Below are 15,906 nucleotides of genomic sequence, written 5' to 3'. Positions count from 1 at the left end.
TGACAAGATATAGCTTTGAGGCTAGGTCTCACTTAGCTCTGCGCCCCCTGTCAGATCCTCAGGGACTGTCCTAGTGACAATGAGCTGACCCCACCTCCTGCAGCAGCTAGAGCCCTGCTAATTCCCATGCCCTACCCCCAGAAGGACCTGGCCACCCCAGGGTGCCAACCTAACTCCTGGTGACTTACATCCTCTCAGCTCCATATGCACACCATGGCACCTGCACACACAAACAGATGGATGAATAACAAACCTTATAAAACTGAGAGGGAGCAGGAGAGATGGTTCACCAGTTAAGAGCACTGTCTGCTCTTCCAGAGGACGCAGGTTCAATTCCCAGCAACCACATGGTACCTGACAACCATCTGTGACTCCAGTCTCAAGGGACCTGACCCTCTTCTGACCTCCATGGACACCAGACACACACATGGTCCACATACATGTAGGCAAACACTCATACAAATAAAAATAAAAAGCTTTGCCGTTTTTCTTTCTGGTTTGTTGATTTTGTTTTGTTTTTGTTTGTTAGTTTCAAAACAGGGTCTTCCTATGTAGTTCTGGCTGTCCTGGAACTCACTATGTAGACCATGCTGGCCTCAAACTCACTGAGATGCCTGGCTCTGCCACTGGAGTGCTGGGATTAAAGGTTGAACCAACACCACAAAATCAAAGAAGAAAATGCCTGTGGGGAGAGAGGCTTCCCACAAGTAAGTAAGTTGAGCCTAGGCACTGGAAACAGCTGATTTTTACACACACAGGGATATGCCCTCCATGCACTGAAACCTTTAGCTTGATTTCAACCTAAGGTGGATTTCGAGAAAAATAAGCAGCATTTGTATCTGACCTCAAACCCTGAGCCTATGTCATGGTTTGCAAACGAGCCTTCCTACAGAGATAAAGGCTGGAGGTTACTTGTAGCAACACTTCATGCTGACAGCAGAGGGCAGCACCTCCTCTTCAGCTCAGCCAAGAGAGGCTCTGTGGCTGGCTGCCCCTCTGGACACCAACTTCCCCTTTGTCCTAGGAGCTGCACTACCTCTGGGTACAGGATCTCCCGTGTCCACCACGGAGCCGAGGGGAGGAAAGAGGACATGGACATGTAGAGAAGGAGCCTTACCAATGCTCTGTAAATATAGCACTTATGGAGGGGAGGGGTGCTCTCCTGCACTATTCCACACAGAGCAGCCTGATGCCACTGCTACTGCCACCAGCCTGAGTGTTCCATCTGCCAGAAAGACCCGCAGCCCACCCTACCCTCTGGAATGATGGTGCATGCATGTCATTTGGTGTTCTCTCTGTCTCTATCTCTATCTCTCTGTCTCTCTCTATACACACACACACTCTGTCCCCTCTCACTTCCTCTGTGTGGCTTCCCCGCCTCACCTTGTACCTCTCCAGGAGCCTGAAGCCCAGGAGGTGATGCAACTTCCTCAAGCAGATGGGACAGAGGTCCAGGGGCCGACGGAGCACCTCATCCAGGCTAAGCGCCCCCTGCAGGAGGCAGCGGAGCCAGCGACAGCTCCCCAGGCCCAGGAGGTGGCAGAGCTCATGGCAGGTGACCTAAGGGGGACAAGGTACCAAGCCTCGCCTCAGTCTCAGCATCCTGGAACTCCCACCTAGGGATCCCCAAGCCACTGGGCAACCCTGGAAGAAGTCCAACACCCTGGGTAACAACGGATCCCTAGGCAGTGATCCAAGCATCCCCCTTACTACGTCCTCCGTAGTGGCTCTAAGAGGCCACACAGCATGAGGAGGCTTAGAAGCCAGCCAGACCCAGGGCCAGACCCCAGAACCCTTTGGGTCATCTCTTTGTGGTCTTGAGCCGTGGGGTCTTTTAGTCTTGGATCGCTCACTCTTTAAAGTTAGGGACCCCTTTTAGCACTGACTACGCAAGGGGCCTCTGAGCCTTCCTGTCTCCTGTGCTCACCTTGCAGCACTGAACCATGCCCAGGGCGCTGAAGCACAGGGTCCGTCCTCGCTCACGAGGCAGCGTCTCGGGGCCACCTGCTGCTGCTGCCTCCAGCAGAGCTGAGTCAGGAACACTGGACCCGGCCTGCAAGAACTCTCCAGAGAAGCGAGCGAAGCTACACACACCCACTTCTGGGGAGAAGCCAGAAGAAGTAGTCCAAAGGACAGCCATGGCTCAGGAATCTAGGGTGAAACCACCCCAGCACTTCCTGCAGCCCAGGACAGCCAGAAGAGGAAGTGGTCCCCTGGCCCTGCCATATGCAGTTGACTCTGGGGACCAGCCCCTTGCCCAGGGCCCGTGAGAACATAGCCTCAAGCTTGTGCACACACCCCACCCCACCCCTACCCCCACCCCCACCCCACCCCTACCCCCACCCCCACCCCCAGGAGAGAACATATATGCATGTCCTGCACTGGTGTGCTAAGACCACATCATTCTGCCTCCTAGGCAACAGTTGCTAGGACCTCAGCTCACCGTGCCCCGGAAGAAATCTGCCGAAGGTGAAGGTCCAGGCATCATGGGGGTACAGGTCAGCCAGCGTGAGGCCCAGCACGCACAAGGCATCCCCTGGCTTGTTGTTCTTCAAGAAGGACAAGATGCCATCTGCAGGAAGAAGGTAGGGCAAGCAGATGAGCCTCCCATTCCATCCCTTGGTCTGGGACCAGCCCCTCTCAAAGCTGGATGCAGCAAGCCACATCTGTGGTGAGACCCGGAACCCAGATCAGCTAAAGAGGAGATGACCAAGGAGCATGGACCTGGCCTGAGAGTGAGGCCATGGATCCCTAGGGCCAGTCACGTCCTGGGTCTCTGTCTCCTGAGCCATGAGAGCCGATCTGGCTATAACAAGGCCCTCACCTTCCATATGAGGAGGCCGAAGGGGCAGTCGAGGGCTGAGGTGAGTGTAGTGTTTGCCATACAGACACAGAGCCCGAGTCTAATCCCCATGACCCAGGTAAGAAAGCCAGTCCCAGGGGCTTGTAATTCCAGCACTGGGAAGGCAGAAACCACTAGATCCCTGGAGCTCACTGGTCAGCCAGGGCAGATTAGTGAGTCCCATAGCAGTGAGGGACCTGCTTCAAGAAAACCAAAAGGGATATCAGTGAATGAGGAAGACCAGACCTATGACATCCCCCCTGCCACCCCCACAAGTACTCTCTCACACACACGTACTCTCTTACACACATACATATACACACTCACACATACACTCTCTCATATACACATATTCTCACACTCATGTACTCTCTCACACACATACACACTCTCTCACACACACATATTCACGCACACTCATACACTCTCAAATTCACACATTCGCACACACACATTCACATAGCCTCACACACACATTCACACACATATTAACACAGTCATAGACTCTCATGCATACTCACACACATTCACACACACACACACACACATACTCTCTCACACTGGAAGACACACACATGCACATACACACACACACATGGCAAAAAGAGCCCAGGAAAGAACAGGCACCTGAATAGTTACCCAAAAAATACCCACACCCAGACCCCTAGGCCCAGTGAGAGGTCCCTCAGCTGTGACTGTGGGTGAAGAGGATCGTGGCTCTGCATCGCCCAGAGAGTCAAGGTCAGAACAAGGAACCTGAGCTACTCAGGGAAGAAGGAGGGAGAAGAGGGAGACCTGGGTGGCCAGTGGGGCCCTGGAAAGCCAGGGGAGTGACCACAGAGGAGGAAAGGACACGAGACAAAAGAGCTGCCCAAGGAAGTCTGCTGTGGACAGAGGCAGAGAAGGAAGGCAATGGGACTAGGAGCGCCTTGGTGAAGATCAAGATGGAGAACAGCACGAGAGAGGGAAGCAGCTGCGTCTGGGTCTGCTAGGCGCTGCTAACAAAGCATGGAGTGGAGCCTCTCCGCGGTTGTGACACAGTACAGAGGGGAAAGAGCGCACTGGAACAGAGGCAGGCCAGTGAAGGAGAGGGGGGCCAAGGACTTGCGAGTACCGCTAAGGGCAGGCATCTCTGGGGAGAATGTCCCAGCTGCATCCCACTCGGAGGATGGAACTCGGGGATGATACAGGGAGTGGTGGGTAAGGGAGAGCTGTCAAGTGTGGGAGAGGACTGAGACACAGGGAGACAGAGAGGGTAAGAGCACAGGGCTATGTGACCAGCTTGAGACCATCCTAGTTGGGAAGACAGAGGCAGAGTGAGGGATGGAGGGGTTGTCAGGAGGACGTGTTCACAGTCCAAAGTGCAGGTGATGTGGTTGCTGGTTACAGAAATGTGGGGTGTACCACTGTCCCTACGTTTTAGAAAGGGCTGGTGAGATGGCTCCGTCCTAAAGAGCACTGGCTGCTCTTCCAGAGGTCCTGAGTTCAATGCCTACATAATGACTCACAACCATCTACAAAGGGATCTGATGCCCTCTTCTGGTGTGCAGGTGTACATGCGACAGAGCATCCATACATAGAAAGAAAGAAAGAAAGAAAGAAAGAAAGAAAGAAGGAAGAGAGGGAGAGAGAGAGAAAGGAGGGAGGGAGGGAAGGAAGGAAGGATGGAAGGAAGGAAGGGCACATATATAAAAGTCCAAACACTTTTTTTATAAAATAATATAAAAATATAAAAATTAGCCAGGCAGTGGTTGCGCACGCCTTTAATCCCAGCACTCAGGAGGCAGAGGCAGGCGGATTCCTGAGTTCGAGGCCAGCCTGGTCTACAGAGTGAGTTCCAGAACAGTCAGAGCTACACAGAGAAACCCTGTCTCAAAAAAAAAAAAAAAAAAACTAAAAACAAAAAACAAAAACAAACAAACAAAAAAGAACCATAAATAAAAAATGGCCAGTCTGGTGGCATAGGCCTTTAATCCCAGCTCTCTGAAGGCAGACAGCAGGCAGACCTCTGTGAGCTCTAGGACATCCAGGGCTACCTACTGACACCCAGTCTCAAAATTGAATAAGGAAATGAATAAGTAAAAAATAAAAGTCTCAAAACTGTAAAACAAAAAAAGAAGTAAACTGATTTTGATAAAATATTTGATGTAAACAAAACTACCCTACAGACATTTTTTTCAGTGTTTTCAGGGCTCTGAATATCCTATACAGATGTTCTCTACCACTGAGCCACGCCCCAGCCCCTCACTGAGGGATTCTAGGCAGGGGCTCTACCACTGAGCCACGCCCCAGCCCTCACTGGAGGATTCTAGGCAGGGGCTCTACCACTGAGCCACGCCCTCTTTTTACTTTTTAAAACAGGGTCTCCATATGTAGCCTAAGCTGGTCTCAAACTTACTTTGTAGTGCAGGCAAACCTAAAACTTTAAATCCTCCTGCCTTAGCCTCCAAGTAATTAGGCTAAGAGCTCTGTACTCCTTCAGCTGACCTCAATGAATTATATCTAAACCAGATACCTGCTGAGAAAGCAGAGCCACGAGAAGACCGGCCACAGTGCAGAGAAGCTGGGCTGCTCCTAAGGCAGGACACAGACCCTAGAGACAGGTCCCTACTCTGCCTGCTGCCACGGGGTTCAGATTGCTCCCCAAGGGTCACAGAACAGCCCAGAATAGAATCATGCCTTCATCACACGTGGCTGTGTAAGGGGAAGAGAAAACCCTTCTGAAGGAAAACTATCCCAGGACCAAGATCACCTGGAAATGTCTTCCAAAAAAAGCCTTGGACTAATGATCAAAACTAGTAAGTTTCTGGGCACTGTTAATCTCAGCACTCAAGCCAGGAGCTGAGGCAGGAGGATCACAAGGAGAAAGCCAGCCTGGGCTACATGGGCTCCTGTCTTAATAAAAAGCCCACAAAGGTGGAGAGGAGCAGAGGGTGTGGCTCAGTCCCGCCACCCTCGTGGAGTCTCACAACCTCCTGTAACTCCAGTTCCAGAGCCTACAACGCCCTCCAGCCTGTGGCCCCGCACGCATTGATCCACATACATCAACAGAAGCATATTAATATGCACGTGGGTAAACATGATCATTAGCTTTAAAGCTAGGAGAGGTGATAGGAGATGGCTCAGCATTTAAGAGTGCCGGCTGCCTTTGCGGAGGACCCAGGTTCTGTTCCCAGCACCTCCATGGCAGCTCACACCAGTCAGGAACTCCAGTTCCAAGGGATCCAAGACCCTCTTCTGAACTCTACAGGCACCAGGCATGCATACACACAGACAAACACTCACACACGTAGAAGAAAGTGAACAATCTTTTAAAGTCTTAATTATATAAATCAGTCGCAGTAGTTTGTGATTTTAATCCCAGAGCTGGGGAGGTAGAGCCAGCTGCATCTCTGGGGCTCACTGGCCAATCAGCTTAGCCAACTTGGCAAGGTCCAAACCAGTGAGAGAGCCTGTCTTAATAAAATAAAGTGGACAGCTACTGAGGACTGATATCCAAGGTTGTCCTCTGGCCCTGCACACACACACATACACACACACACACACACACACACACGCCTGCATAGATAACAAACATTGGAAATGTTCCTCCCCTTTCCCAGGGCTCCTTCTTCTCAACTTTTCCTTCTGGAAGGGTCTTCTGCTGCACAGCGGAGCCCCAGGCTGCCCCACAGCCCGCCTCGCTTACCTGTGTGAAGTTGAAGCCCATCAGTATCCCGACTGGGTCTTGAGCAGCAGTTAATGGAGGCGGCAGCCACTGAGGGCAGGCATTTGACGCGAAGGCCCAGGAAGAAAGCCTCGGCGCAGCTCCGAAGGTGGTCCAGCAGGGGGCATCCCGCCAGCCCCTCGCTCAGATCTAGCAACACAAGAGCCCATCAGCCTGATGTGGCCTCCTGCCCAGTGGGCAAATCCATGCTGGCCCCTTGGGTGAAACAAGCCAGTTTCCTTACAGGGCAGGCAGCCCCGTGTGGTAACTCTAGGTAGACAAAGGCATGTAAGCTTGGCCAGCTGGCATAGGCAGAAGCTAGCCGGCACTATACCAAGAGAAACACAGCTGGGCTAGGACAGAGGCATCGGTTGACAGTGGTAAGTCAGGAAATCTGCGACAGGGAACAGCCACCAGAGGGAGGGGCACAAGCTTATCCTGTGCTACTTGGACAGGGTACAGATCTAGGATGGCAACAAGGGGTCTGTGGTTGCATGGTCTCCAAAGCTGTTAGAAATCCAGGCTTGGGGGCTGGGGATGCGGCTGCGTTGGTAGAACGTTTACAGAGCATGCACATGGCCAGGATCTACCCCCTCACTGTAAACCTGGGCATGGTGGTGCACACCTATCATCCCAGGACCCAGGAGGTGGAGGTGGGCGGGAGTTTAAGGTCATCTTTGGCTAAATAATGAGTTCAGGGCCAGCCCAGACTGCATGAAATCCCCCATATCAAAAAAAAAAAAAAATACTAAGAGGGCTGGAGAGACGCACAACAGTTCCGAGCACAGACCACTCACTCGTGTACAGAACACAAGTTCAAGTCCCAGCACCCATGTTGGGCAGCTTACAACTGCGTGTGACTCCAGAGAAGACAACTCTCGTCTCTAAGGGCATAGGCACTCACATGCACAAGAGTACACACAGATACAAATACACATATTAAAAATTTTAAAAAGGATGGAAAGAAGAGGGGAAGGGAGGGATGGAAAGAGGGAGGGGAGAAGACAGATTCTAGGTCCAACCTGGTCCTCCTACCAAGACCCAGCCAATGACGTGGATAGAGTGACTGACTCTAAAGCACACAGGAGCAAGGCTGTGGGGTGCTGGGCAGCAGGAGGCACAGTAGAACCCTGATCCTAACAGCAGTAAGTAGCTGCTGCAGAAAACCCAGGCTGGGCTGAAGAGATGGCTTAGCGGTTAAAAGCACTGGGGTCTTGAGTTCAATTCCCAGCAACCACAGGGTGGCTCACAACCATCTGTAATGGGATCTGATGCTCTCTTCTGATGTGTCTGAAGAGAACGACAGTGGACTCAAATACATAAAATAAATAAATTTTAAGAAGAAGAAGGAAGAAGAGAGGAGGAGGAAGAGGAGGAGGAGGAGGAGGAGGAGGAGGAGGAGGAGGAGGAGGAGGAGGAGAAGAAGAAGAAGAAGAAGAAGAAGAAGAAGAAGAAGAAGAAGAAGAAGAAGAAGAAGAAGAAGAAGAAGAAGAAAGGGAGAAAGAAAGAAAGAAAGAAAGAAAGAAAGAAAGAAAGAAAGAAAGAAAGAAAGAAAGAAAGAAAACCCCAGACTGGCCACTGAGGTACCATTCAAAGGGCCATGAAAAGCAGGGTATGTCACTGTCTCAGGAGCCATACCCTCCACCCACCATTCTGAAGCTAACATCCATAAGTGTGGCCCTCTGCCAGGTATGGCCCTCCTAACTGTGGTATACTGAGAATACAGGGACCAGATTCTCCCTCCTCCCTCCCTAGCATCTCTGGCTGAGCCATTTTCTAAGCCCTTGTTGCTCCAAATCTGCCAGTCTCTTCCTGATGAAGAGACCTAGAGAGACTCACTGTGAATCCCCAAGTCCCCTCAATGCCCAGCCCAGTGTCTTCCAAGAGAGCAGGAGGCCAGTTAAGATTTGCCTTCAAACCTCCTCCAGAATCCATCTCTACCATCAGGCAAACCCTAGATACTTCCAACCTCAGCTTTCCAGCCTGTAAAATGAGTATTCCTCTGAGCATCAAGCACAGGTCTAGGGCAGTGTGTGTTATAACTAGGTCATGGCCAGGAATGAGAGCACACACTATATAACCAGTATAGACCAGTAGGGGGCAGGATGCTAAAAAGACAAGTCACTCTGCCAATCTGAGTACCTAGCTGACCCAGACCATCTCCTTCAAGCCAAATCTGCCTGGGGCTGTTTCTTACTAGGGGGATCTGGGCAGATGCTCTACCACTGAGTCACACCCCAGCCCCTCACTGGGAGATTCTAGGCAGGGGCTCTACCTCTAAGCCATGCCCCAGCCCCTCACTGGGGGATCTGGGCAGGTGCTCTACCACTGAGCCATGCCCCAGCCCCTCACTGGGGGATTCTAGGCAGGTGCTCTACCACTGAGCCAGCCCCTCACTAGGGGGATTCTAGGCAGGGGCTCTACCACTGACCCACACCCCAGCCCATCACTGGGGGATTATAGGCAGGGGCTCTACCTCTAAGCCACGCCCCAGCCCCTCACTGGGGGATTCTAGGCAGGGGCTCTACCACTGAGCCACACCCCCAGGAGTCCAGATGACTCCAGCCCATCTCTCCTACCTATGGGCTGCAGGTAAATGTGTTTCCGGGCCAGGCTCTGCTTCCGGAGCTGCAAAGAAGCATGGAAGGTCTCGAAATCCTCAGGGGCTTCAGGGCGGCTCAGGAGCCAGTCATAGGCTGAGTGAATGAGCAGTGTGCTGAAGAGAGTCCGGTTAGGGTTGTAGGCCTCAGACAGGAAGAGTCTCTCCGACGGGGAAAAGGCTGAGGTATACATCTGCTTCAGGGCCAGGTCACAGGAGATCAGGGCATCCTTCAGGGCCCGGGGCCCGAAGCTGAACTCCTGGGGTGGTTTGCACTGCACCATGCCGTGTGTTTGGCCGCTGGCCACTCCTTTGATTTCCTTTTCCGGGCCATGAATCTCCCAGGGGACAGCCACGGTCTCTTGTAGAACCTTCTCTCAGGCTTAGAGAGTACCCGCTCAGGGCTCCCAGAAGATGGAGGCTGGACTGAGAGACCACGAGGCTTAATTCTGCCTCTTCTGAAACTTCTCAGCAAGGTGAGCAGAAAAAAGCCTGCTGACCCCCTGTGGAGGACACATGGGGCCCAGTCACTGCTCTGAGCACACATGACTGTCTCTCAGACAAAACACAGTTTTCCTGTGAACTGGAGTCAGAATGATCTCATCTACACACACTACAACCCAAATCAAGTATAAAGGGGTGTGGACATGTATGCATTTATGTGTGTGTGTGTGTGCGGTGTGCGGTGTGTGTGTGCGTGTGCGTGTGTGTGTGTGTGTGTGTTGGGGGCAGGAGAGCAGAGGCTGATGTCAAGTCTATCGCTATCCACCTGACTTTTGGAAAAAGAGTCTCTAACTGAACCCAGAGCTTAAAAGTCCAACCAGCCTGGCTGGTCATCAGGCCCACAGAGCTGCCACCTCAGTCTTTCATATGGGTGTTCGGGATTCAAACTTATGAATCCCTTATCCATGCTTATGTGGTAACGTTCTACCCACTGAGCCATCTCCTCATTCCAGAATTGAGTATGGACGTGCATTTCCATAGGACTCCACCCCTGCTCTGAGCCCAGAGAAGCCAGGCATATATAAGGAGGTATCTACCCTTCAAGGCTAGGGAGGTTCCTTCACGGAAGGCAGAGGCTGCTCCTCCTGCCTTTTATGATCACAAGACCCACCCTGTCCCCTCACAGAGCCACCCAGACCCTCCTCCCAAACCATAGGGTTCCTTGCAGGAGCATCGTGTGCACCCAGGGGCTGTCTTCTGGGGAAGACGCCGCCCCAGTGTCTCCCAGACCCTGGTTTCTAGAGTGTGAACATGGTCTAAGATACAGTTCTAACAGTCAGGAGCCAGCATGCTGACCACAGCAACCTGGAACTGTAGGCAAGCAACCAGGTAGACAGGCGGAGGGACTGCCCGCTGTGGTACTCAGTGCCTACCAGCATCCTCCCTCCTGGGAGTGTTTCTTTCAGGTCATGCTTGGCTCCAGCAACTGGCTGCTTGGAGCTTCCTATTGCATCTCAGTGCAGGGAAGTCAACCGAGACAGGAACACATAACACAGACCACGGGAGGCAAGGCGCCGCTTGCCTCCTCTGCCCTCGCACGCACCCACACCCAGCTCCTGCAGAGGAGGAAGTGCGGAGCCATGGAGGCCCTGCAGGCGGCTAAGCACCTGACTCCTCACACATCCCACCAGCTTATTTTTGTTTCTGGAAGCCAATCACACCACCTACTTAGACTCCACGCTCTGCCCCAGGCCTGCACGCAAGCAAAGCACCCCAAGCTGAAGCCCAGGGGCCGTGCTGTCTTACGGTGACCTCTGAATTGTGCTTCAGGGTTGTAGCTATGTCAGCTTCTCTCTCTCTCTCTCTCTCTCTCTCTCTCTCTCTCTCTCTCTCTCTCTCTCTCCCTTTCATTCTTTTTTTTCTTTCTTCTTTCTTTCAGTGCTAGGGATAGAACCTGTGGCCTGACCTAAGTTGAGTAAAGCCTATCCCCGAGCCACACCCCCCAGCCCCTCACTGGGGGATTCTAGGCAGGAGCTCTACCACTGAGCCACACCCCAGCTCCTCACTGGGGGATTCTAGGCAGGTGCTCTACCACTGAGCCACGCCCCCAGCCCTCCTTGGGGGATTCTAGGCAGGAGCTCTACCACTGAGCCACACCCCCAGCCCCTCACTGGGGGATTCTAGGCAGGAGCTCTACCACTGAGCCACACCCCCAGCCCCTCCCTGGGGGATTCTAGGCAGGAGCTCTACCACTGAGCCACTCCCCCAGCCCCTCCTTGGGGGAGTCTAGGAAGGGGCTCTACCACTGAGCCACACGACTACTCCCAGAATTACCTCTCTGTAACTGGAATTGTGTCATTTCTTTGCAGTAGCCCAGGAGGGTCTACTTCACAACTTCTTCAAAAGGAGAAAAAAAGGGAGGCCCTGATACCACAGACATCCTGAACCCCTCAGATGTTAATCTTGCCCACCATATTGGCCACTCTGAAAATTCCTTAGAAGCTGGAAAGTGGTGGCACACACCTATAATCCCAGCCTCAGGAGGCAGAGGCATCTCTGGGTTCCAGGCCAGCCTGGTTACAGAGTGAGTTCAGAACAAGGACAGCCAGGGCTACACAGAGAAACCCTGTCTCAAAACACTGAGGAAAAAAGAAAGGAAGGAAGAAAATTCTCAAGATCACTTTGTGAGTCAGATAGGTGTGTGTGTTTGTGTGTTTCTGTGTGTGTGTGTCTATGTACATGTACATGTGTCTGTGTGTGTCTGAGTGTATGTCTGTGTATGTGTTTCTGTGTATAAGTGTATGTGTGTGTCCGAGTGTATATATGTGTGTAACTGTGTGTGTGTCTGTGTTTGTCTGTGTGTATGTTTGTGTGCATCTCTGTGTGTGTGCCTGTGTGTGTGTATGTATCTGTGTATGTCTGTCTGTGTGTCTCTGTGTGACTATGTGTCTCTGTGTGTCTGTGTGCATCTGTATGTGTCTGAGTGTATGTGTGTCTCTGTGTGTGTGCCTGTGTGTGTGTCTGTGTCTGTGTGTGCCTGTGTGTCTGTGTAACACACATGCAGAAGCCAGAGGTCAATGTCGGGCAGTCTCCTCAGTCACATGCCACATTATTTTTTGAGACAGGATGTCTGGTTAAACCTGAAGTTCACTAATTCAGCTAGACTGGCTGTGCAGTGAGTTCCAAGGAGCCTCCCTCCCATCTCCATCTCCCCACAACAGCGCTGCAGTTACAGATGTGGACCACTACTCCTGCCCACTGAGTTGTATAATAGCCACTGAGCTATCTCTCCAGCCCAAGACCGTCTCCAACACTTTATTCAACTTCTAGAACAATCTTAAAGTGTGGTTGTCGTATTTACCCATCTTAATTGCTAAATAAACTGAGGCTCAGAAGGGCAAAGCCATATTTGAAAGGTTGCATAGCTAGTTTAGTTCCCTCCCTCTAATCCCGACTTGTGGAACCTCTGCTATCCATAGGGTCTTCCCCATGGGCACTCAATTCCCTTTTACTGCCACACATAGTGGTCAGGGACTCCACTGCTGCTAAACACCCCTGCTCAGGCAAAGCCATGAGAAATGTTTGTAGTCCGTGAGACAGGGTCTCACTCTGCAGCCCAGGCCTGGACCAAGAGCCTCCTCCACGCTGTTCCATGAATGTTGCATACACCCAGCTAACCCAGGGCTTAGAAGAACTAGACACAGCAGCTCCAGAAGACACTGGATGCTACATGTCATGCCTGCAAATCCAATACTTGGGTGGCTGAGGCAGGAGGATCACCATGAGTTCGAGGCCAGCCTGGGCTATATAGTGAACTCCTATCTCCCTCTCCCCCTCCCCCTTCTCTCTCTCTCTCTCTCTCTCACACACACACACACACACACACACACACACAAGCAAGCCAAACAAGTAGGAAAACAAATGGCAACAGAGCATGATGGGATATGGGGGGAGGGGTAGTGATGACCAAAGGACTCACCTTCCAACATGGACCGGAGGTTGGTTTGACAAGGTCTGAGTTTGGGCACCAGAGTAAGCAAGCCCCTCTGTCCCTCCTCAAGTCCTTGTCTGAGGTCTGGTAACCCGGATGTCTACACAGACAGCATTTCCTCTCAAGCAGCCTCTGTGGCCATATTCACCCTCGGGGGATCTTTAGGACGCTCCTATCCCCCACTCTCCGCTACTAGCTCAGAGTTTCCACCCTGTATGGCAAGTCTTCACAGGACCACACTTCATGCAGAGGCTGAAGCTGGAGGAGGAAGTGGTCCTGACAGCCGCAGGAGAAACTGCAGGAACTGTGAGGGCCTCTCCACCACTCCCGCCCATCCTCTCAGACATGCCAGATCCTCGGAGATGGCCCCCGAGCTGTCCCCTGTGTGTGTCCTGGCTGCCGCCACCCTGCTAATGATCATGACAGTAGCTGTCCAGTAGCCTGCCGTCATCCCACAGACCTTGAGACGTCACAGAGCTAGAGATACCACTGTTTCACATCGGGAAACTGAGGCACAGGAACACTAATGATTGGTCATGGGTCACAGGGAGAGGCAGGAACTCCTGGCATGATTCTAGACCCGTGGTTCTCAACCTGTGGGGTGCAATCCCTTTGGGGGTAGCATGTCAGGCCGCCTGCATATCAAATATTTGCGTTAAAATTCGTGAGAGTAGCAGAATTATAGTTATGAAGTAGCAACAAATATAACATTTTCGTTGGGGGTTTCACCACAGCATGAGGGACTGTATTAAAGGGCTGAGGCATCAGGAAGGTTGAGAACCGCTGTTCTAGACAAAGGCCGTGTAGTGATGAGGAGACACGTATCGCCCTCTCCAAAGAAATCCTCTTCTAGCCTCTGCTAGACTCCCTTTCTTTGTGCTGCCTCCCCTCAGCCCCTTTTGCTCAGAGCCTGGGACAGCACGCATGCCCTTACTTGGGCTCAGGTTCTCCAGAGAGGCTCTGTCACCCACTGTAGAGACACCCTGACTAAGGTGACCAAGGTCAGGTTCCCCAACTCCCAGAGTACTCGTTCATATCTCTTATTTATGTTTTTATTATGAGGCAGGGATTTATCATGTAGTTCGGGGCTGCCTTCAAACTTGCAGCAATCCTCCTGCCTCAGCCTCCCAGTTGCTGGGATTACAGGCAGACGCCTGGCTGTGGAGGACAAGAATCGCGCTCTGTTTCTGGTTATTCTGGAGGCTGCACAAAAAGCGCAGCAGCTGCAGCGGTTCATTTACTGAGGGCTGAAGCTTGAGGGCGGTTTGAGCAGCCCCAGGGAGAAGGAAATGCAAGATGCAAAGGGGTTGGGGAGGGGAACCGGCTCAGACCGCGTGGGGAGGAAGCCACTCCCTCCCCCCCCCCCCGCCGAGCAGACCCCATCCTCCCTTATGAACCCCAAATTCCAACCCAATTTCCCTCCAATCAGTGAAGCAGCTATGCTTGGGACAAGTTCGGAGTCTACCTGAACCAGCTGTTTGCATTGACAGGTGGCTTTACCTTCCTAGAGCTGTGACATCACCTGGCGGTCACTCACTCCCCCTCCCTGATACAGGCTAGGGAGCAGCGGGGTAGCCAGAGACTTTGCCTGCCTCTGCCGGGACATCCCACAACAGTCCACCGGTCCTTGCTCGGAAATGTCTTCCTTCAAGCGCTTTCCCAAAGCCTGATCACCCCCATCTGAAGATGACAAGGCTGTTGCCTGGACCTGGGGAGCTGCTACCGGGGAGTGCCCCTTGGGACCCAGCTCCCAGCTATCTGGAACCTGACCGCCAGCGTAACAGGTATGAAATCCCAGTCGTTGAGACTCACCTAAACCTCTACCCAAGTACACCGAGCACATCCCGTGGTCTCGTGGCACAGGAGCACGCCGCCGCCACCACCCAGACGTCCCCCTGGCTTGCGCTGGCTAGAACCCCCACTCCGCAGCACCACCCGCACCCACCCCGGCCATCAGCTCCCCGCGCCTGTGGTTGCTTTCCACGCGGCCCCTACCTCGCAGCCCCAGCCCTCCGGAACTGCCCCAGAGAAGCTTGGTGTGCGGGTCACGGGGACCAAACCGGTCCTGGTGTGACGTCAGCACGCGAGGCAGGGACTGAAGCGGGATCGGGTGGAAAGTGCGAGAGGAGGGTGGTAGGAAACGGTGCCACACCCTCCCCAGTGACTCTCAGACTTCTGATGCCTGTCTGCTCAGGAGCACGTGGGACACTGACACTCCCAGCAACGCGTGCTTCAGAGCTCATCTCATAGCTCGAGGAGAGAGAGGAAGCTGGAACATCCCAGGCCAGCCTAGGACACCAGAGGAAAAGTCAAACGGGATGGGGGTGGGGGTGGGGGTGGATGGGGGCGGGGCATTCCTGTAATCCTACAACTGATGCTGAGGCAGGAAGATTGAGGGCTCCAAGCTAATCTGAGCTGTATATAGTGAGAATCTGTCTCAAACAACAAAAGCCAAAACCAGCTAAACAAACGCACAAGCAAAAAACAAAACAAAAACCAAAAAAAACCAACCAAACAAAAACAAAAGGAAAACAAAATAAACCGGGCAAGAAGCCTGCATTGGAAACGCAGCTCATCAGAAACCAGGGTGGTAGTGCATACCTGTAACTCGAGGCCTCCAACTTGCTACATAATCAAGGCGACCTCGGACTTCTGACTCTCCCGCCTCTACCTCCTGAGTGCTGGTGGCGTCCGTCGTCAGAGGGGTACACCACCACGCCCACTTGTGCAGTGCTGGGGACTGAACCTACAACATGGTTGCACGCTAGGCAAGTACTCTACCAACTGAGCCACATCTCTAGCTTCAGACAGTATTCCGAATGCTT

At 52.7% G+C, this 15,906-nt stretch overlaps 1 protein-coding gene and 1 long non-coding RNA gene across 2 annotated transcripts in view; one reads left to right on the top strand and one right to left on the bottom strand.

Moving 5' to 3' along the window:
* Positions 1-15,906, bottom strand: part of Amz1 (archaelysin family metallopeptidase 1) — a 29,186-nt gene that overhangs the window by 2,598 nt on the left and 10,682 nt on the right. The window contains exons 3-7 of the mRNA NM_173405.2: positions 9,128-9,650; positions 6,531-6,698; positions 2,444-2,572; positions 1,928-2,100; positions 1,384-1,560 (exon numbers count right to left, since the gene is read on the bottom strand). Coding sequence (NP_775581.1) covers positions 1,384-1,560; positions 1,928-2,100; positions 2,444-2,572; positions 6,531-6,698; positions 9,128-9,431 — 951 coding nt within the window. The 5' untranslated portion in view covers positions 9,432-9,650. The remainder of the gene's footprint in view (positions 1-1,383; positions 1,561-1,927; positions 2,101-2,443; positions 2,573-6,530; positions 6,699-9,127; positions 9,651-15,906) is intronic.
* Positions 987-2,352, top strand: Gm30745. The gene is made up of 3 exons (XR_377171.4): positions 987-1,126; positions 1,399-1,555; positions 1,935-2,352. It is a non-coding gene; the product is annotated as a predicted gene, 30745 (long non-coding RNA).

Source organism: Mus musculus, chromosome 5 (assembly GCF_000001635.26).
Source record: "Mus musculus strain C57BL/6J chromosome 5, GRCm38.p6 C57BL/6J".
NCBI classification, from domain to species: domain Eukaryota; kingdom Metazoa; phylum Chordata; class Mammalia; order Rodentia; family Muridae; genus Mus; species Mus musculus.
Note: the sequence above shows the minus strand (reverse complement) of the source record. Positions and strands in the feature narration are given on the sequence as shown.